General features: G+C 44.8%; 1 protein-coding gene across 7 annotated transcripts in view; it reads right to left on the bottom strand.

Moving 5' to 3' along the window:
• Positions 1-5,047: 5,047 nt before the first annotated feature.
• LOC132710472 (scaffold attachment factor B1-like) overlaps positions 5,048-22,637 on the bottom strand; it is a 35,155-nt gene continuing 17,565 nt past the window's right edge. For 2 of the 7 annotated variants that reach the window (XM_087872258.1, XM_087872335.1), the window contains exons 14-21: positions 21,381-21,493; positions 18,844-19,140; positions 17,368-17,505; positions 14,998-15,040; positions 13,143-13,255; positions 8,791-8,903; positions 6,159-6,240; positions 5,048-5,427 (exon numbers count right to left, since the gene is read on the bottom strand). In XM_087872258.1, coding sequence (XP_087728384.1) covers positions 6,185-6,240; positions 8,791-8,903; positions 13,143-13,255; positions 14,998-15,040; positions 17,368-17,505; positions 18,844-19,140; positions 21,381-21,493 — 873 coding nt within the window. In that variant the 3' untranslated portion in view covers positions 5,048-5,427; positions 6,159-6,184. The remainder of the gene's footprint in view (positions 5,428-6,158; positions 6,241-8,790; positions 8,904-13,142; positions 13,256-14,997; positions 15,041-17,367; positions 17,506-18,843; positions 19,141-21,380; positions 21,494-22,637) is intronic. The other 5 variants (XM_087872093.1, XM_087872155.1, XM_087872119.1 and 2 more) reach the window with 3 other exon arrangements.

Here is a 22,637-nt window from a genome sequence, read left to right as displayed (position 1 = left end):
TACCCCGGCCCTAAGCCATGGAGCGCTTTAAAGGTGGTCACCAACACCTTGAAGCGCACCCGGAAGACCACCGGGAGCCAGTGCAGCTCGCGCAGGAGAGGTGTCACATGGGAGTGCCTCGTCGCCCCCATAATCCCCCGCGCGGCCGCGTTCTGGACCAGCTGGAGCCTCTGGGTGCACCCCAGGGGGAGCCCCATGTAGAGAGCGTTGCAGTAGTCCAGGCGGGAAGTGACGAGTGCCTGAGTGACATTATGGCATGCATGTCAAAGATGACACACCCAGAATAACAAAATAACAGCGCTGGAGGAACCTTCGAGGTCTTCTAGTCCAACCCCTTGCTCAAGTAAGAAACTATATTGTTTCAGACAAATGGTTGTCTGTTTTGAACAGTGCGCCAGCATCACTGACTGCAAACGAACTATTCTTGAAAGCACACTTGGGCCTTGCACGATTTTCAGAGGCTGTGGATGGCCGCAAGCATGGGGGGTGCTCTCATATAGCCTCCAAAATCAAACCAAGAGTGGTTTTGGGGGCCACAGAAGAGCATTTTCTAAAGCTACAGGACAAAGAAAGGCCTCTTGTGACCTCTTGTGCATAGGCCAAGGGGGGCCTCTCAATAGAAAGAGGACACAACTTAAAGGTAAATGTCCATGGAGATTAAGTCATCCAGGTTGTGGTGCTTTTTTTTCAAGAGGCACGTTGGACGTTGAAAACATTTCTCTTCTCATCCAAGAAGCTTCTTCAGTTCTGACCGGATGGTGGGGGAATGGAAGGATTTATATTCCTTGCAGACAGTTGGTCATTTGCGTCCTTTGAGAGTCATTGAGGCCACTTGGAGGTTTCTCTGTGTCCTCAGGGTCACCCGAGTGGTGCAAATGGGTGTGGAACTGTTTGAAAGGACTGTGTTGTAGATCGCAAGGTACCACGAAGGAAATTGAGAGGAAATAAGATCCTTGGTAGTACAGGGGTTTAAGGCACCCTGTTATTAAGCTGGTTATTAAGACCAGCTGCCTGCAATTACTGCAGGGTTCGAATCTCTCCAAGGCTCAAGGTTGACTCAGCCTTCCATCCTTTCTAAGGTAGGTGAAATGAGGACCCAGTTTGTGGGGGCAATAAGCTGACTTTGTATAAATATACAAAAGGATGAAGGCTATTGCTTAATGCATTGTAAGCCACCCTGAGTCTTCGGAGAAGGGCGGCATATAAATCAAATTAAAAAAATAAAAATAAAAAATTGTATGGGATACCATGAAAGCGTACTTGAGAGGAGTAGCGATATCGTATATGGCGTTCAAAAATAAGGAAGAAAGGAAAGTTAGAGAGGCTTATAAGAGGAAGCTAGAAGAAGCGGATAGTAAACTACAACAAAACCCGGGAGACGAGGTGGCCAAACAAAAATGGATGATGGCAAGGCATCATAATCTCAATATTCTGGATCAGGAGGAGTTGGCGCAAAAAATCAAGAGAATAAAACACTACCACTTTGAGAACGGCAGTAAGTCTGGAAGGTGGCTGGCGTACAGATTAAAAAAAGAACAGGAAAAAAAAAATCAAATTCTTACATTAGAAGACTCCAATGGTGATATTTTGACAAAAGAAGAGGGTAAGTTAGAAAGAGCGAGAGAATTTTATGAAGCCTTATATAAAGAGGAAGCGATCGACCCAGACAAAACTGAACAATACCTGCTGAATCTAGTTCTGATGGGTTTGTTCTATTAAAGAGGCCATTATGTCAAAATTGAAGAGTCCTCTCTCTTAACGGCAGGGGAGGGATACGACATTATCTATCTCCGGTCTACAACACAGTCCTTTCAGCAGTTCCAACAAGGCTCCACACCCATTTCTACTATTCAGGTGACACAGACAAAAACTCCAAGCAGCCTCAACAACTCTCTAAAAGAGATCTTCAAACTTAGCAGCTTTTAAGACTTGTGGACTTCAACTCCCAGAATTCTCCAGGCAGCTATGCTTGGCTATGAATTCTGGGAGTTGAAGTCCACAAGTCTTAAAGCTGCCACGTTTTTTTTTAATTTTTTTTTTAAATTTGATTTATATGCCGCCCTTCTCCGAAGACTCAGGGCGGCTTACAATGCGTTAAGCAATAAGTTTGAATTTCTCTGGTCTAAAAGGATGCAAAGGACCAGCTGTCTGCAAGGAGTATAAATCCTTCCGTTCCCCACCGTCCAGTCAGAGCTGAAGAAGCTTCTTGGCTGAGAAGCGAAAGGGCTTCAAAGAAAACCCAAAAAGTCCAGTTGCCTCTTGAAAAAAAAAGCACCTTTGGGACACCTGAAGGTAAATGATGCACGGAAGATCCTGGGGGTTAGGAGCATTGGGCCACGGGGGGCAATTTGGGGAACAGGGCCCAGTGGTCTTTTTGCGTGGCAGTGGTGGGGCTAGGCTGTGATCTGGGCTCCTAATCCAGGCCCAACTCCTGTCACGTGCCACAGTTCAGAGTGGCCTAGATTGGAGAAGAGAGAGAGAATTTCTTTTGCAGGGTCCAATCTAGGTTGGTCATTTGAGACCAGAGATTTAGTCTTTTGGACTCATCAGTCAACAGGAGTGCCGATTTACCCCCCGTTTATGAAGTACAGGTAGTCCTCGACTTACAACAGTTTGTTTAGTGACTGGTCGAGGTCACAGCAGCACTGAAAATAGTAACTTATGACCGTTTTTTCACACTTCTGACCACTGCAGCATCCCTGTGGTGACATGATCAAAATTCAGATGATTGGTAACGGATTCATATTTACGACGGCTGCCGTGTCCCAGTCACGGGATCCCCTTTTGTGACCTCCTGACAAGCAAAGATAACGAGGAAGTCAGATTCACTTAACAGCCGTGTTACTAGCCTAACAACTTCAAGCAATTCACTTAACAACTGTGGCAAGGGAGGTTGTACAACGGGGCAAAATTCACTTAACAACTTTTCACTTAACCACAGGAATTTGGGGCTGAATGGTGGTCGTAACTGAAGGACTTCAGGTAATCCTTGACTTACAGCAGTTCGTTTAGTGACCGTTCGAGGTCGTTAACGCCACTGAAAAAAGTGACATCACATTTTTTCACCAACAACACTTAACAGCATCCCCACTGTTACATGAGATTAAAATTCAAATGCTTGCCAAGTGGTTCATATTTATGACGGTTGCAGTGTCCTGGGGTCATGCGATTTCCTTCTGCGACCTTCTGGCAAGCAAACTCCATGGGCAAGCCAGATTCACTTAAGGACCGTGATTTGTTCACTTAATGCAATGATTCACTTAACAACTCTGGCAAGGAAAGTCGTAAAATGGGGCAAAACTCGCTTAACGAATGTTTCACCTCACAACGTAAGATTTTGGGCTCAATTGTGGTCGTAACTCGAGGACTACCTGTTATCTGTACTTGGGAGGCGAGGGTTTGACAGCACAAGGAAACAACAGTCAAAGATTTAATAGCAAGCCACCAACACCCCATTTTTCCTCAGCTGAAATAGCTCCCTTCTGCAAGGGAAAACATTAGCGACTAGATCACTGGACAGGAGGCATGTCAAGAGCGCGTTTTTGTTTCAATCTGCAGAGCAAGAGACCTTTGCGTTCCTCAGCTATACTGGGAGGTTGTCAAAGCAATACAGAAATGCGAACTTCAAAGCTACCTGAGCGGTAACTTGCTCTTAACCGCCAGGGGTGTCCCATTTTGGTGACATTTAAGACTTGTGGACTTCAACTCCCAGAATTCTGGGAATTGAAGTCCACAGGTCTTGAAAGTGGCCACGGTCTGTACAAATCCCTTTCCTGGGAGTCTGTAGAGATTGTCAGTCATCCAGGTCATGCTTATCCATCCCAAAGGTGCTTTTTTTAGGAGGCAAGTGGACTTCCTTGTTTTTCGTTTGAAGATGTTTCGCTTCTCATCCAAGAAGCTTCTTCAGCTCTGGCAGGATAGTGGGGAAGGGAAGGATTTATATTCCTTGCAGACAGCTTTGTCATTTGCATCTTTTAAAGGGTCGTTGAGGCCACTTGTAGGTTTATCTGTGTCCTCAGGCCAGGGGTGAAATGTAAAATTTCACCCCTGCCCTGCCTGGTGGCTCAGCAGACTGATAGCATTGTGATTAACACCAGCTGTCTGCAATTACTGCAAGTTTGAATCTCACCAGGCTCAAGGTTGACTCAGCCTTCCATCCTTTCTAAGGTAGGTAAATTGAGGACCCAGTTTGTGGGGGCAATAAGCTGACTTTGTATAAATATACAAAAAAGTATGAAGGCTATTGCTTAACGCATTGTAAGCCGCCCTGAGTCTCCGGAGAAGGGCGGCATATAAATCAAATTTTTTTTAAAAAATTGTTACTGCCGGTTCTGTGGGTGTGGCTTGGTGATGGTGGTGGTTAATGTGACTGAGTGGCCGTGGCCAACTTTTTATTTTTTAACTTTTAAAACCATTTTTTCTACAACCTCTTCAGCCGAAGAGGTTGTAAAAAAAAAAAAAGCTTTTAAAAGCCTCTGACGATCCCAGCTGAGTTGCCTGATCGTCAGAGGCATTTTTTTTTACTTTTAAAAGCATTTTTTCTACAACCTCTTCAGAGAAAGAGGTTGTAAAAAAAAAATGCTTTTAAAAATAAATAACCTGATAATCGCACGGCTCAGCTGGGCATGGTGGTGGTGGTGCAGGGATTTTTGCTACTGGTTCTCCGAACCACCCGCCGCCATTGCTATCGGATCGGGTGATCCGGTCCAAACTGTGAGCATTTCATCCCTGCCTCAGGATCAGGAAAAAATTGCAGACTGCAGGAACCAGGAACATCACTCAGGTGACCTTGAGGACACATATAAACCTACAAGTGGCCTCAATGACTCTCTCAAAGAATGCAAATGACCAGTATAAATCCTTCCATCCTCCACCATCCAGTCAGAGCTGAAGAAGCTTCTGGGATGAGAAGCGAAACGTCTTCAAAGAAAAAACAAAGTCCAGTTGCCCTCTTGTGAAAAATCACCTTTGGGACTTTTCCCGGGTGGTGATTTAGGCAGGCCGCTTCCTGAAGAGCCCTCAGAAGCAGTATCCGGGTGATTGTAAATTGTACTTTTTTTTCCTTTATTTATAGAAAATGGAATGCCTCGTAAAAGAAACACGTTTTCTTTGAAAGGATGAGCGTGTGCGGCAGCACCTACAGAAACACGTTACAAAAAAAAAAAAAATATGAATGGCTTCACATACTGAGCTAGGAAGTGAAACAATGAAGGTTAACTTAAGAGTCACAGTCAGTGGTACACTGAGTCGTAGTGTCGAGTATCTTTGTCCCTCGTCTTGGTTGCCATTTGTACAGTTAAAAACAATAAAAACATTCAATAGTGACAGCTGAACCGGGGGTCGTTGGGTCGGTTTCCCCTCTCTTGTCCAGCAAAGCCCTCTCCCTGGGCAGTCTGTTCCTGCCGGCCACCTGGGATGAATCCTTGTCTGGAAAAGAGAGAGACAGAGAGAGAGAGAGAGAGACCACAATGAGAAGGGGAGGACCGCAGGCCAGGAGCCCTGTTCCCATCCCCAGCTGTGCTCCATGCTCCTTCCTCTTTTGCAAGGAATTATCCACTCTGGTTGCAGCCCTGAATTGTTCAGGCCAGGTGGACTTTGCTGCACCAGTTTCCTAACCTCGGCAACTTTTAACAACCAGGATGGGTGGACTTTTAATTCCCAGAAAGGATGTGTGAATTCCCAGAATTCGACAGCCGGAATTGTGTGTGGGCTTCAACTCCCAGAATTCCCCAGATGAGATGAGTGGATGTCAACGCCTAAAATTCTCCAGCTGGGATGTGTGTGACTTCAATTCCCTAGCTAGTATCCAACTTGGGGGAATTCTGGGAGTTGAACATCGTTCGGTCCCAAAGTTGAGAAACGTTGGCCTGGACAGTCCCTCCCTTCCCTCCAAGGAAAGGCAAGAAAAATAAATAAATAAAGTGATCCAGGACCCTAAGGTTGAATTGGAAGGAAAACATGGATCTAAAACGTAGAAAAGGGGCCCTTAGGGTGCTCTTAAAAGCGCAGCTAAATAATGCAACATTTAAAAAAAAAACCCAAACGGCGTGCTGGGAGAGGAAGGGCCGGTTTGGGAAGCAGAGGGGGAGACTGCTGTATAAAAAACCATTTAGGTTTGCTATTAGGTCAAATGCATAATGAGAAAAGGTTAACCTTACTCTGAATTCAGAAGGCTGAAGGCTTCTTACCCAGACATTCCACCTCGCGGCATTATGTGGCCACGCCGTTCTCTGCCCCCACCTAGAAAAGACGGGAGTAATTTACACTTGCAGGTCTGAATCGCTCTGAAACTATCTGTCATGTTTCCTCCACTCTAGATTCCTCCATTCTAGATTCGAACAGAAAGGAAAAGTAACTCTTGGAAGGAGAGCAATTCCGAATTTGTGGGGTCCTTGGTGCTCTCTGCCCTTGTAACGGGACTAGGGAGTGACATGATAGCAGTGTTCCGATATTTGAGGGGCTGCCACAAAGGAGAGGGGGTCAAATTATTCTCTAAAGCACCTGAAGGCCAGACAAGGAGCAATGGATAGAAAGTAATGAAGGGAAGAAGCAACCTTGAACTAAGGGGAAATTTCCTAATAGTGCTAATAACTTGCCTCCAGAAATTGTTGGTGCTTCATCACTGGAGGTTTTCAAGAAGACACTGGACAGCCATTTGTCCAGAATGGTATAGGTAGGGCAGTGATGGCTAACCTTTTTGACATTGCGTGTCAAAAGCGAGGAGAGCACTGGGGGCTCACATGCATGCGTGCCCACACCCAAAATTCTATGCGCCCCCCCTGCGCATGCGTGTGCACCCGCTTGTGCTCCCCCCACTTTTGGCACGCGATGGCCTGGTGCCTCCGCAGGCTCCAGAGCCTTCCAGCCTGTGCAGCTGGCACTGGAGTCAGATAATGAGGAGGCTGGAGAAGATGTGGTGCCAGAGGCGGGGATTCAGCCCGGGCCTTCAGAACCTCCAGAAGCTCCCATAAGTGAAGAGGAAGAAGAGGAGGAGCCTCTTCTCGATGCACGGGCATGCAGAGCTGCCAAAAGGCAGGAGTGGCTCCTCAGGAGGAGGTCTCCTCGAGAGTAAGGCTTGGGGCTAATTGGCCACTCCCTTAGCCTATTTAAGGAAGGACGCCGACTGAAGCAATTTGCAGGAAACAACTTCGTTCATATTCCTTTGTGTCTGGATCTTAGTGCTCTTATCAGTTTCCTGCAAATGGCTTCTGGGCTTTCTGCCAACCATAGTAAGATTAAGATTATTTATTCTTTGGATTCTGGCAGGCTGTTAAGAAAGTTAATTAACAGCCTTTGTTTTTTTTAAAAAAAATCCTGATTTTATTTTAGTAAACTAAGGTTTGTACAGACTGTGTGTGTGCTGCGTTCTTTGGGGTCCGTAGCTGGGGCAGAACAACCTATCAGACTTTGGGAACACAGCTTCTTCCTTCATAGGAACCCATCTAAATACCAACGACCTCCCATCGTCCCGTGCGCTCCCACAGAGAGGGCCTCCACAGGGTGCCATCAGCCAATCAATGCAGGCTGGTGACCCCCAGGGGGAGGGCCTTCTCTGTGGGGGCACCTACCCTCTGGAACCAGCTGCCCCCTGAGATAAGGAGAATCCAAGACCTTTAGTGCCTTCCGCCATGCCCTTAAAACCCACTTTTTCCAGCAAGCCGGGCTGGCTTAAGAAGAAATTTTTAAATGTTTTAATTGGTTTGTATTTTTAATTTTGGGCCAAATTTATATATATTTTAATTGTTTTTAATATTTGTATTTCATGTTTTTTAATTCTGGCTGTACACCGCCCTGAGTCCTCAGGGAGAAGGGCGGTATATAAATTTAAAAATAAAATAAATAAATAAATAGCAATCCCAAAAGCTGTTTGACCTGCAGCACCGACTGATCTCTCCTTCTGCCCAAATGGAAGAGCCCTAACATCAACTACAGAAGGAGCAGACATAGGGATCTTGCTGTGCCCCCACAACAGGCTTGGCTGCCCTGGGACTGGACAGCTGAAAGGGCAGAATATCTGGACATTAGCCAGGGGACACTAAGCCCTATTCAAACAAGGACACACACACACACACACACACACACACACACACAAAAGAAAAAAAAAGTGGGGGGAAAGATTGGTCAGCTCAACGTTCAAGAAATGACTCTCCATTTCTTCAAATCATCCTTCGTCACTCCATTTGTTCATCACTCCATTCGTTTCAAAAACAGTAAGCCTGAAGGAAAGTCCTTAAAAAAAATTTGTGGAAATTGTAGGAGACCATACAGGCCGTCCTTGACTTATAACCGTTCATTTTGTAATGAAGTTACAACAGTCACTGCAAAATGATGATGGTTGCAGTGCCGTGTGTGTGTGTGTGTGTGTGTGTGTGTCACATGATCCCCCTTTGTGACCTTCCAATGAGCAGAGTCAGTGGGGAAGCCAGATTCACTTCACAACCGGGTTGGTAACTTAAAAACGGCAGTGATTCGCTGAACAGCTGTGGCAAGAAAAGTCATAACAGGAGGCAAAACTCACTCAACAACTGTCTTGCTCATTAATGGAAATTTTGGGCTCAATTGTGGCTATAAATCAAGGACTACCTGTAATCTGAAGAATGGAGAAAGCTTAGAGCAGGGGTCTAAACCAGAGCAGACCCCTGGCTTAGAGGATAAATAAATAAGTAGACATATAAATATTTTTCTCTTTTCTGCACAGAATAGGATCCTAGAAGGTTCAACCTTGTCCTATGTCCTATCCCCAAAGCCCCAAAGGAAAACCACAGCTGTGAAGGGAACAAAATGAATTACCTCGCCATCGCTCATGTTCACGTCCTGGTGGGCCCCCATCATCGTTGCTTGGCCAGGAGCGATCAGGGTGGCCTTCAAATTTTCTAATGTGATCCCCCCAGTCACGTCCATCTCTGAAAGGTAAAGGAGTTGGTCACGGATCCAGTGGTAAACTGGTTTCTAAAACACGTTAAGATAATCCTGAAAGCTCTCAAGTTTAGGAGGCTGTAAAAACTACCCACAGAAGAGAGAGCTTATATGGCAAATGTTTAAAAATACCGTATTTTTCGGAGTATAAGACGCACCGGGGTATCAGCCGATGTTACCGTATCAAAACATTTATTTGGATGAGCCAAACTCCCCCCCCCCATTGTTAGGACTGCTGAACGCTAAAGAAGCAGCTGTCTTCTCTACAACATTCTCACTGAATTTACAAATGCAAAAAAAATGTTGCTTTTCAGAAGGCTGTCCAGAAAAGTTCAGTTGAAATTTCCTGCTGAAGTTCCCATGATGGTCCATGATGAGGGAGGCCAGCCCTGACTCCCCTGCCTTCTGGTTAAGACCTGGTTCTGTCAACTGGCTTGAAAGGAAGTGTGTGTGTGTGTGTGTGTGTGTGTGTGTGTGTGTAAAAGTGTCGTGCTACCCCTGGAGTGGTTGGGGAGTTGAAGGCGCTTCACTCAGCCTTTTAACTGTTCTTTTTAACCCTGTTTTAATCTGGTTTTGAACTTTGTTTTGAATTATGGCCTTTACGACACTTTACTGTTTTATTTGTAAACTCCCCAGAATCAAGGAAATATGATGGGTGATGGAGAAATTTCATTAATACATAACAAACCAGCTATAGGAAGTGTCGCTTAATAGAATAGAACAGAATTCTTTATTGGCCGAGTGTGATTGGACACACAAGGAATTTGTCTTGGTGCAAAAACTCTTGGTGTACATAAAAGAAAAGATACGTTCATCAAGAATCATAAGGTACAACACTTAATGATAGTCACAGGGTACAAATAAGCAATCAAATCATACTAGGAAACAGTCAATATAAATTATAAGGATACAAGCAACAAAATTATAGTTAATGTCCACTTGCTTAGCAACTGTTTGAAGTTTCAACGGACCCTTGAAGAGCTACCGTATTTCTTCAAAAATATGACCAGGTCTTATTTTCTTTTGACCACCGAAAAAAAGGCTAGGCCTTCTTTTCGAAGGGTGTCTTAATTTCCACCCCACACGCCTCACTTGGCCACCGGTCCGCTTCTTTCGCATCCGAAAAGAGCGAGCGTCGTGACCCATGTGCCTCGTGCAATCTTGCCTACCTGTAACGGTCACTCCAGCTACCGGTAGCAGTCCACCCAAAAAAGCCTGCTGTCATCCACTCCGGCAAGCCTGGCCGTGCATGCGCTTAAATAGGGCCAACTTTGTGGGGTAGGGTTTAATTTTAACGCATGCGCACAAAACAGTGCTGGGCCTTCTTTTTGCGGGCGGGTCGTGTTTTAGGAGAAACACGATTATTTATGACCCGTTTTGGAATTTCAAAGGCTGCATTCAATTCTATGGTCACGTGACTGCATTTTAGGGATTTGGCAAGGCTCACCTTTATTCCCCCGGCTGCAGCATTCTTCAGTCACATGACAGGGACTTACAATGTTTTCTGCCAGTTTCTAGTCTTTTCCAGCAAGAAATGCCCACAGGGAATACACTGATTCACTTAATCACTCCCAACGGTAGTTATGCCTGGTCCTGGGGAGATTGGGCCATCCTAGTGCCCCTTGTGGTCATGTGAACCTACCTGGGTGCTTGGCAACCTGTTTGCACTTAAACCTGTTTGCCAAGTGCACCCCACGATCATCGTCTGCTAACTTTCCTGATGGATTCCACAGAAAGTCAATGGGGAAGTCAGCAGGGAAGGTTGTAGATCACTGGGGTAAGTCTCCTTCACTCTCAACCCCCCAGGGCCCTGAGCACTCACATCACCCTGGAGGGGGCCACCCTATTCTCCGAAGGCAGGACAAGAGGGAACGAGCCTTGGTAGTACAGTGGTCTAAAGCACCCTGTTATTAAGACCAGCTGCCTGCAATTACTGCAAGTTCGAATCTCCCCAGGCTCAAGGTTGACTCAGCCTTCCATCCTTTCTAAGGTAGGTAAATTGAGGATCCAGTTTGTGGGGGCAATAAGCTAACTTTGTATAAATATACAAAAGTATGAAGGCTATTGCTTAACGCACTGTAAGCCGCCCTGAGTCTCCGGAGAAGGGTGGCATATAAATCAAATAATAAAAAAAAATTAACCAGTGGAACCGCTTGCTCTAGAAGTTGTAGGTAATTCAGCACTGGAGGTTTTCAAGAAGAGATTGGACAGCCATTTGTCTGAAATAGCCTAGGGCAGTGGTGGCAAACCATTTATTTACCAAGTGCCGAAGAACGCGCTTCGCGCGCTGGCGTGCCATCCGCGGTAACGGATGTGCTTCCTGCGCAATCTCACCATCTGCGCATGCGTGCAGCTTTTGGGTGCGCAATGCACGTCCGCAAACGCTCTCTGCGCATGCGTGCACCCGTCATAGCGCGTATGCGCAGGAGAGCTCCGGAGACCAGCTGGGTCCCCTGAATTGCGCACCGGAGGCTTGAACACCAGCACATGCAGTTTCAGATGAGCTTGGCGACGGCTCTGCGTGCCACTTCCGGCACGCGTGCCATAGGTTTGCCAACATGGGTCTAGGGTTTCCTGCCTGTGGAGAAGGTTGGACTAGAACACCTCTAAGGTTCCTTCCAATTCTATTATTCTGTTAAACTCTCTCCCACCTTCCTCAACCCCTGCGGGCACCTCTTTTGTCCTCCACCAACCCACATGGCACATTTTGTATATCTTCAACAACCCCTCCCCCCCTTCCCCAAAAGCAGCCACTTACCTATCTGAAGGCCTGGGACTTGCAACTTCCTCTCAGCTTCCTCACTGGCTGTGGGAAACTGGCAGGAAGTTGCCTAACCTAACAACCGAGGGCTTCTGTTAGGATGTGGTTTGAGCCTAACAAGTTGTCCAGGCAATATATGTGTACTGTCACTTTAATCTGTAAATGTATTATGTGGCTTTAAAGTTTTCTTGCTGATTTATTGTAATGCTGAGTCATGCTGTAATTAGGTAATGACTGGTTGTGAGAGTATTTAAGCAAGGTATTGCAACGTGTTCAGTTGCTGCTATGATATGCTGCCATTGTGTATGGAGCTGATGTGATATGCTGCCATAGTGAGGAGTTGCTAACATTCTGCTAATCATCGGTTGGATGGATCTGCTACCATCGTGGTTTGTGAACCAGAGTGAGTTTGTTATTCTAACCAACTACTGTCTGTTTGGTAAGAAGATATCTGTAACTACTGGACTGATTTAACTGGCAAAGACTTGGAATTTGTTTAAAGACTATGAGACCGTTATTTCTACTATAAAAGTAAGCTTTTGATAAACCAGTTTGCATAACTCTTATTCATTGCTCTCAGCAACGTTTCCTTGTGCATACACTCTGCTGGTTGGTAACACAACAACAATATCCTTAACAGGTTCAATTAACAAAGGGACTGCAGGGATTGCCTTTGCTAAATGATACAGTTGTACCTTATGACCAGATCGCTTAACAAAGGAAATTCTGGTCTCGATTGCTGTTGTATGTCAAGGATTCCTTGCACCTATATTCTGCTTGTAACTTAATGTTGTGATCTGCCAGCAGCCTGCGGAGCTACCAGCAGAGTCGGACAGTGAGGAGGCTGGGGAGGAACATGGGCCAGTCCTGGAGTCTGGGGAAGGCTCGGACGAGGGCTCTGCATCAGAGGCAGAGATGGGGCCAGGGCCATCTGGGAGTGATGCATGGACTCCGGAGCCTCCAGAGGCTGACAGCAGAGAGGCAGAGGAACAGCAGGAGCCTGTTCCTAGTGCACGCATGCGCAGAGCTGCCAGAAGGCAAGAGCAGCTAAAGCAAAAGGGACGACTCGGGAGTAAGGCCAGGAGATGATTGGGCCCTCCCATAAGGCTTAAAAGAGAAACAAAGGCACATGGGGCCTTTTGCAGGAAAGCAACATTGCTAACTCTGTTTCCAGTCGGCATCTCTTGTCTGTTTCTGAACTCCGTGGGGCTTTGCCAAGTAAGGCCTTTGGCAGGGTGTCAAAGAAGATAAAGGTTGGTGATTATCCTGAAGGACTTCTTCCAAAGGACTTGTTTTGCAACTAATTAGGACTCAGCTGGGAATGAACGTAATTCTTAGCTGTTACAATAGAATAGGTTTTTTTGGGACTAATTGTATCTTGTAATGACTCAGTAACCCTAGGTCACAATATTTAACTGGTTTCTGGACTCCACCATTTGAATGCAATCACCCGCAAGCCACTCACCGGGACTGTGGAGGTATTCTCCGCCCCTCGTTCATGCGCCTGTCCGACCCATAGCCGCCCCAGCCGTCTCTGGAGTGGCGATCTGGATCCCTGTGGCGTTCCTCTGCATAGTGCTGAAAGAAGGAAAGGAGACAAGAACAGCAATGATCCAACAGGTATATGGAGGTGTCAGAATATTCATGACTGGGAAGACATAGTAACAAGGTCAGCCAATGAACAGGCATGGCAACAGAACAACCAATGGGAGCTGAATTGGAAACTGAAACTGGAAGGAGCCTGGGCATGGCTCTGCAGCTTTAAGCTCTGTGCTCTGAGTCTAGCAAACAAATCTGGCCTTGTCTGCCCCTCTGAACTGAACTGAACTAATCTCTCCCCTCTACCACGTTGGAAGAACCACTCTAGGTATTGTACATTTATTCATGTGTTATTATGTATATAAAGAAGTTAATGAATCCTGCTGAATCAAGTTATCTCTGTGTGCTTTCTGGATTTGATTTTTGCAACAAACTCTGACAGGAGGAATACCAAGTGGGGTGCAGCCAAAGATTTTTGAAGCCACGTAGCAAGTTCCTTACTACAAGGAGAAGATAAAAGGCAGGGAAGCGGCACAAAGGCTGTGTAGCAGGTATTTCAACAAGCTTTTTTTTTTTTTGCCTGGTGGCAAAAAAGGTGGCCTAAAGGAAACACGAGAAGCTTACAAGCCACTGAACTAAGAACATAGCCTGAAGCATTGGGACTTTTAAAAAGGTTTTAGAGCTTTCAAAAGCTGCAAAGCACTGCTTTCTCGAAAGTGCTCCAGAGTGTTAAGAAATTCTAGAACCAGATATTTATGTTGGTTCAGAAAATTTTGAAAAATGTGTATAAGATTGAAACTTGAAGCTTTTTTTTTTTTATTAAAGGAATGACAGATTACACAGAATCATAGGATTCTGGAAAAGACCTCAGAGGTCTTCTAGAACAATCCCCTGTTCAAGGCAGGAGATGTTATACCATCCCAAAATAACAGTATAACAGAGTTGGAAGGGACCTTGGAAGTTTTCCAGACCAACCCCTTCCCCAGTCAGGCAGAAAACCCTATACAATTTCAGACAAATGATTGTCCAATCTCTTCTTAAAAATCTCCATTCCCCACCATCCAGTCAGAGCTGAAGAAGCTTCCTGGATGAGAAGTGAAATGCCTTCAAAGACAAATAAGAAAGTCCAGTTGCCTCTCGAAAAAGCGCCTTTGGGACAACCATGATCTGGATGGCTGAGAATCTCCTTAGACATTGAGCTATGCACTTTGAGATGATGAACACCCTTCAAATGGTGTGGGAGTATGAACGGATTTCCAGAAAAACTGCAGACCAGAGGAGCCATTTGCACTTCAGTTTGAGAGGCAGACAACACAGACTCATCCCCAACAGCCTGCTCCTGTGTTTAATAATGAAGAGACACAGGGCAGAAAACATCCTGCAGAAAGCACAGCTCCACAACACAGTCCTTTCAGCAGTTCCACAGCCATTTGCACTACTCTGGTGACCCTGAGGACACAGATAAACCTCCCAAGTGGCCTCAAAGACTCCCTAAAAGAAGGCACTGCCTGTAAAGAATATAGATCCTTCCATTCCCCACCATCCAATCAGAGCTGAAGAAGCTTCTTGGATGAGAAGTGAAACGTCTTCAAGGAAAAACAAAGTAAGTCCAGTTGCCTCTTGAAAAAAAGCACATTTGGGACAACCAGGACCTGGATGGCTGAGAATCTCCATAGAGCTCCCTCTATGGGAGGTAGCTCCTGAAGGTAAGTCATTCCACTGATTGATTGTTCTCAGTGTCAAGCTTTCATCCTATCAAATGCACAATGAATGTGACTCACCTGCCTCTCTCGGTCTCCCATCATCCCCCGTGACCCTTCTCTCCTGGGAAAAAAATACAGCCATGTCAAATTTTTGACCTGGATTGATCCCCAATAAATTGGCATTAGCAATGGAAATTGTGGTCCCATTTCTGGTTTTAAGTTGAGGACTCTCTATATTTCAAATATTCAGGAGCAGAGTTAGGGTTGGGGTGAGAAATATTTTTTTCCAAAAATTATGCTGAACAGGAATCCCTCGTGGAGAAAAAAAAGATATTGTCTGAACTTCGCCTGAACAGTACTCTGCTTCTAAACATTTGAAATACAAAGAGTTGGAATATTATATTAAATTATATATTCTGTGCTGAGAATATTATATATTAATATCCACACGGTCTGCTAGGCCCTTTAATCAGAACCCTTTTCTCTCTCCAAGTCCTTAGCAACTGAGGAAAGAATTTCTTCTTCTAGATAAAGGGATCTCCAAATTCAGCAACTTTTAAGACTTGTGGACTTTAACTCCCAGAATTCCTCAGCCAGTCACATTGAAGGGAATGATACCAAACAGAATGTCCACAATAAAAGGGTTAATACACTGCACCTCCTCAGGGAGAGGGGGAATAGATCCCTGCAGTTAATTTAACAACTTCTGTCTTTAAAAAATCATGTTCATTATAACACGTTAGGGTGTGAATTGTCACTTTCTTAAGTGGCAGGCAAGCAAGCAGATTTATGGGGAAAGAAAGAAGATTAAGAGACCAGCAGCTGGACAGAGGAATGGCTCAGGGATGGAGGAAAGGAGAAAGCTAATGTGGTTGAACCCTCAAATCTTTTTTGTGATAAACTTAAACCAGGTGTGTCCAACCTGCAGCCCACTGGAAAGCCAGTAATGAACCTCACAAGATAATAAAAAATATAGAAAAATAAAGGAAGTTTGTTATTGATATACATTAACTACCACATTTTTCGGACTATAAGACGCACTGGAGTATAAGACGCACCTTAGTTTTTGGGGAAGAAAATAAGAAAAAAAGTGATTGGGGGTGGATCAGCCTCCTGGAATACCCCCAATCAGTTGTTCCCAGAGGTGAACTTTAGCAACAGGTTCGTTGTTTGTGAGCTCTGCGCCTTGCTTTTTTCCCAGCCTCTCAAATTGAGGTTTCAGAGGCTTTTTTCAGCCTCTGAAACCTCCTTTTCAGAGACTGGGCGGGGCTACATTCGGTGTATAAAACGCACCCAAATTTTCACCCTCTTTTAGGGGGGGAAAAGGTGCATCTTATACTCTGAAAAATACGGTAGTTTATATATTTTATATGGCCCCAGATAAGTCCTTTTCACTCAGTGTGGCTCAGGTAAGCCCAAAGATTGGACAACCATGAACTCAAAACTGTTGTCGTTTTGATAATGAAACCAAATGGAAAGAGATTACAGGTAGTCCTCGACTTACAACAGTTCATTTAGTGACCGTTCAAAGTTACAATGGCACTGAAAAAAGTTGACTTAGGACCGTTTTTCAGTTACAACCTTTATGATATCCCCATGATCATGTGATCAAAATTCAGATGCTTGGCAACTGACTCATATTTATGACGGTTGTAGTGTCCCCGGGGTCATGCAATCCCCTTTTACGACTTTCTGACAAGTGAGGTTAATGGGGAAGTCAGATTCACTTGACAACCGTGTCACTCACTTATCAACAGCTGTGGCTGGAAAGGTCGTAAAATGGGGCAAAACTCACTTAACAAATGTCTTACTTAACAAAGGAAATTTTGAATTGTTGTAAGTTGTGGTTGTAAGTTGAGGACTACCTATATATAATGCTTTCTCCCTATCTATCAAAAGCAGAACAGGTAAAAAAGGTGACAATATTTATATAAGATTAAATTTCAATTTGTGAACTCCTAACTTAGGGTCAAGTGGGTTGACATTTACCTCAATTTAAACTGTAATTGAGTTTGGAATGAAACAGGTCACATGATTGTAACTTGTTTTTATGACCTTTGTTGTCACGGTTGTTAAGTGAATGTGGTGAAGGTCATGAAGCGAATCTGTTTTATCCAATGAGCATTTTTTTTTTACTGGAAACACTGAAAAACAGCAAAAATCCCCCTTGAAATTTACAGTCACATGACTGGGAATGCTGCAAACAGCCGCAATGACCAGTCAGTCGCCAAGTGGCCTAAATGAGATCACAGGACCATGGGGTGCGTGGTCTATGTGGTTGTGAGAACTTTTGAAATTGGCATGATGTACCTTTTGCGAGGGTCAATAGTAACCTGGAATGGTCTTAAAGTGAGGACTACCCGTGATCCACTCTTCTGCAGGTACACTTGAGGTTGAACAAAAAACTCCCCCCAACAGGAAAACAAAACGTTTCGGTCGCTGGCTTACCTATCTAGAGGATGGCCCTGGTACCGTCCGCGTTCCCTGTGATCAAAGTCATGGAACCGATCCTGGCGGCCGAAATCGGAGCGGTGACGATCGTCCATTGGCATCCGCTTGGCTTCTGGCCAGTAGGGATCATCCCTCCTGCAAGCAATATGGAGGTCAAGAGACCAGCCTAAAATTTTTTTTCCCCTGATCTCCTCTAAGTTGCTGCTGGATGCAATATAAGGGGGTGAAACCTGATTCACAATAAAGGAGAATGTTTGTAACTCAAGGTTGAAATGAGGGGGTCCTTGGTGCTCTCTAAGCTTGGTTAGTTTTTTGGCAGATGTTTCATTACCCGAACTAGGTAACATCATCAGTGTAAGAAGGGAGTGGAGTTTGTGGAGAGGAGGAGAAAAGGACTGTGGGGTCCTTGGTGCCCTCTGAGCTTCCTTGTTTCCTTGCAGACATTTCATGACCTAATAAGGTAACATCGTTGGTGCTAGAACGGAGTGAGGTTTGCAGAGTGGAGGGGGAGGAGGATTGTGTGGTCCTTGGTGCTCTCTGAGCTTGCTTGTTTTGTTGCAGATGTTTCATGACCCAATTAGGGGACTTCATTAGTGCCAGAAAAAGAGCAAACCCCATATTCCCTTCTAGCACTGATGATGTTACCTGTTGTGGCTCTGTTACCGGAGCCTGTGTCATCGTCAGGAGAGGACTCCGAGAGTGAAGGGGAGGAGTTGGCAAGGCCTCCCTTTCCAGGACCCTCCTCTCTGGCAATGCCTTCGGGGTCCGCTGAAGGGCAAGAGATAGGGCCGGGGCCAAGCACGTCCACGCAGCCACAGATGGACAGTGATGAGGGTAATGAGTCTTGGCTGGACCCACGCCAGCGTCGCAGAGATAAGCGCGCACAACAGAAGAAGAGGCTTGCCCAAGATTAGGCTGAGTCACTGGACCACATCCCACAGGATATAAAAGGGAGCGTGGTGGCCAGTCAAACCTTGTGACGTACAAAGCTGAAAGCTTCCACACCATTCTGCATTGCCGGACTTTTGCTTTAAGACTGGATTATCTCTGGACTTGATTGTAATTATTGAGCTGCTTTCCTTTGATGTATCAGAAGTGGGGAGAAGTTATCTCTCCTCTTTGTAAGTAATAAACTCTTGGCAGGCAGCCACTAGGTTGTTGCCAAGTTCCGTTATCATAAGGAAAAGGATTTTGCTGGCTGGTTTGGTCTTTAACTCTTGAACGTCTGTTGGTGTGTGTGCGTGGGGTTGGGGACAGAACATTACCTAGTTGGGTCATGAAAGGTCTACAAGAAAACAACCAAGTTTGGAGAGCACCAAGGACACCACGGTCCTCCTCCTCTCTACAAACTTCATCCCCTTCTTGCATTGATATTACCTAGTTGGGGGATGAAACGTCTGCAAGAAAACAACCAAGCTCAGAGGGTACCAAGGACCCCTCGCCTGACCCACAGTTGCAAATGCGACTTTTCACCTGCCATCCATGTCATACGGCCTCCGCAGGGCCACGCGCCTCTCCTTGTCGTAGCGCAGCTGCTCATGCTGCCGTCGCAGTTCCTCTCTCTCCCGCTGGATCCGTTCCTGCTCTCGTCTCCGCTCGTGCTCAATGTACATCCGCTCTCTCTCCAGCCGCTCCCGCTCCATCTGCTCCCGCTCCAGGCGCGCCCGTTCAAACTCCAGCTTCTCGCGGGTGATCTCCAACCTCTTCCGCTCCTCCTGCTCCCAGATGGCTTGCAAACGCAAGCGCTGTCTTTCTCGACGATCACCGCTGCTGTGAGGCAGAAAAGACGGTTGGCTCTGGACGGCAGGCTGTTTCTGCCTTTCGGCTCCTACTGTCACCTTTCCCCATTGAAGGAGCCTTATGGCGCAGCAGACTAAAGCACTGTTATTAACATCAAGCTGTCTGCAATTACGGTAAGTTCAAAGCTCACCAGGCTCAAGGTTGACTCAGCCTTCCATCCTTTCTAAGGTAGGTAAAATGAGGACCCAGATTGTGGGGGGCAATAAGCTGACTTTGTATAAATATACAAAAGTATGAAGGCTATTGCTTAACACATTGTAAGCCGCCCTGAGTCTCCAGAGAAGGGCGGCATATAAATAAATAAATAAAAAAGGAATGAGCAAGTGAGCAAGCCCAGCCTCCCATTTGGCCAGTTTCCTGACGCTGAACTGGCTGGGGAGAAAGAAATGTCACTTCCACTCTCACAAAGATAGTTACACAAAGCCAGTTTGGTATAGTAGTGAAGGTACTAGATTAGAAATCAGGAGGAAGTAAGCTCTGTTCCCACCTTAGGCGTGAAAGCCGGCTGGGTGATGTTGAGGCAATCACTAGGTGGTGAGTTCTAGTTCCACCTTAGACAGCAAAACTGGCTGGTTTCATGTTGGGCCAATCATCAGGAGACTGGGAGTTCTGGTCCCACCTTAGGCATGAAAGCTGACTGGGTGACTTTGGGCCAATCACCAGGAGACTGGGAGTTCTGGTCCCGCCTTAGGCATGAAACCTAACTGGGTGACTTTGGGCCAATCACCAGAAGATGGTGAGTTTTAGTCTGCTTTAGGCATTGTTGGCTGAGTGACTTTGGCTAGTCACCCTTCTCTGCCCAACCCACTTCACAGGATGGTTGTTTTTATTTATTTATTTATTTGTTTAAATTTCTATACCGCCCTTCTCCAATATAGGACTCAGGGCGGTGAACAGCCAAAATAAAAATAAGACATACATACAAAACATACAAAATCTAAAAACTGATTAAAATAATTAAATCTTTTGGCCGTAATTAAAACAATTCCAATTTAAAATCAGTTTAAAATTTGACTCAAGCCAGCCCAGCCAGTTGTGGAGAAGATAAGAGAAAGAAGGAGTATTATGTATGTTCACCGCCTTGAATTGCCTATAAGTAAAATCTAAAAATAAACAGCGCAACGGCAAGGAGTCCCAAGTTCTGTACCTCCTTGATCAGTTATTCTTATTACAATTGTTTATATTAACCTTTTGCTTAAGTACAACAATACAAAAGGTAGGTCTTTTAATATTAGTATTACTATTAATATTAATTAATTAATATTAATACCAAAAGATCAGTCTTCTCTAAATTGAGGTTCTCCCAACGTACTGGCCTACAGATAGTCTTCGACTTATGACTGCAATTGAGCCTGCAATTCTGGTCCCAAGTCAATATGGTTAGGCGAGTCACCCACATGACTGCAAGCCCCGTTTTATAACTTGTGTGCAAGTGAACGTGGTGGTTGCAAAGCGAACACTGCGGTTAAGTGTACCAATTTGCCATGGAATGTTTTTGGCAGAAACTGGAAGCAAGTTTTGGCAAAAAAAAAAAAAAAAGTCACAAATCATGACCATCGAGCGTTGCACGTGACTGTAAATGCAGGTGAGTTGCAGAGCACTCAAAATGAGGTCATGTGACCGTGAGGAGGGAACTGTGGGCCTTTGGAACCTCAGACATGGTTCATAAGTTACTTTTGGGAATCCGTCATAACTTTGAATAGCCATCAAGCGACCAGTTGTAAGGATTACCTGTACAATGGTCATTCCCTATCAGCACAATGGCTAGATACGATAGGAACCAAAGGTGCTTTTTCAAAAGGCAACTGACTTTCTTTGTTTTTCTCTGAAGACGTTTCACTTCTCATCCAAGAAGCTTCTTCAGTTCTGACTGAATGGTGGGGAATGAAAGGATTTATATTCCTTGCGGTCCTTAAATCCCTCCGTTCCCTGCCATTCAGTGAGACCGGAAGAAGCTTCTTGGATGAGAAGCAAAAAGTTTTCAAGGAAAAAAAACAAAGAAAGTCCAGTTGTCTCTTGAAAAAAGCACCTTTGGGACAACCATGACCTGGATGACTGAGAATCTCCCCAGACATTTATGATAGGGAGTCTGTTTTACCCAAAATAAAGAAGGCTGTAAATATGACACAGGTTAAAAAAAAAACAAAAAAAGGCAAAGAAAGTGAACACAACCACAGATTGAGCCCCTTCCTTTAGCCTGCAGGTCTCACCGGTGCTGATCTTCATTCGGTCGCTTGTCTCTGGTTTTGTTGAACGGCACGGAGCCCTGTCGCTCTCGGCTCTTTTCTCTGCTCTCTGACTTGCGATCCTGACTTTTCTCGCTCTGTATTTCAAGACACAGCACAAAGTTGCAACTTGTCTAACTCATTAAAGGAAGGGTCATGTTTGAAAAGGAAAAGGAAGGAAGATCAAGCCAAGGGCCATTTCAGTCTTGGCTCTAGAGGTGGCCCTGCCTCTCTGTGACACATTGTTTCTTGTCTGGCCTTCTGCTACTTTGGAGAATAGGTTGTCTCCCTCTTCTTTGTGGCAGCCCCTCAAATGTTGGAAGACTGCTATCATATCATCCCTGGTCCTTCTTTTCATACCCAATTCCTGCAACCATTCTTCGTATGTTTTCTTTGAGAATCAGGATTATACAATAAATATATATAATATAATATATATATATTATAAATGTTTGTGTGTGGGTATATATACACACACAAAGGGATGCAGTATGCTCCCTCCCACATGCTGGGGTAAACCAGGTGTCTCGATAGAAAAACACTTAATCTTTCCCCTGGCTCAAACTGATGAAGGTAGGTCCTTGGTTATTCGGGTCTTCTCCCACGTAAAATTGGAAGTGTCTTGGCGACGTTTCGACGAAGTCTCATTCGTCATCTTCAGGCTGGTGTTCTCGGCTTCGTGCTTCCAGGAGCAAAGCACGAAGCACGAAGCCGAGAACACCAGCCTGAAGATGACGAATGAGACTTCGTCGAAACGTCGCCAAGACACTTCCAATTTTACGTGGGAGAAGACCCGAATAACCAAGGACCTATATATATATATATATATATATATATATATATATATATATATATATATATATATATATATATATATATATATATATATATATACACACACACACACACACACACACACACACACACATATATATATATATATACATACATACATACATACATACATACATACATACATACATACATACATATATATATATATATATATATATATATATATATATATATATATATATTATTAAATCTTTTTGTTTGCTGGGCATAAAGATTTTGAGTCCACATTAAGACTTACCGGTAATAATCAAAATCAACTTCAATAAAGAATCTTAAAGGTTTCACATTGATTTTCCCATTTGCAATACGCAGGGTGAAAGGATGTTTACTTCTTAGTATCAAGTTTCCAAAAGACAAAGATGGAAAGACACACTTAATTCCCCACAA

Source organism: Pantherophis guttatus, chromosome 1 (assembly GCF_059756535.1).
Source record: "Pantherophis guttatus breed Tessera chromosome 1, ASM5975653v1, whole genome shotgun sequence".
NCBI classification, from domain to species: domain Eukaryota; kingdom Metazoa; phylum Chordata; class Lepidosauria; order Squamata; family Colubridae; genus Pantherophis; species Pantherophis guttatus.
This window is presented reverse-complemented; position numbering and strand designations above follow the sequence as displayed.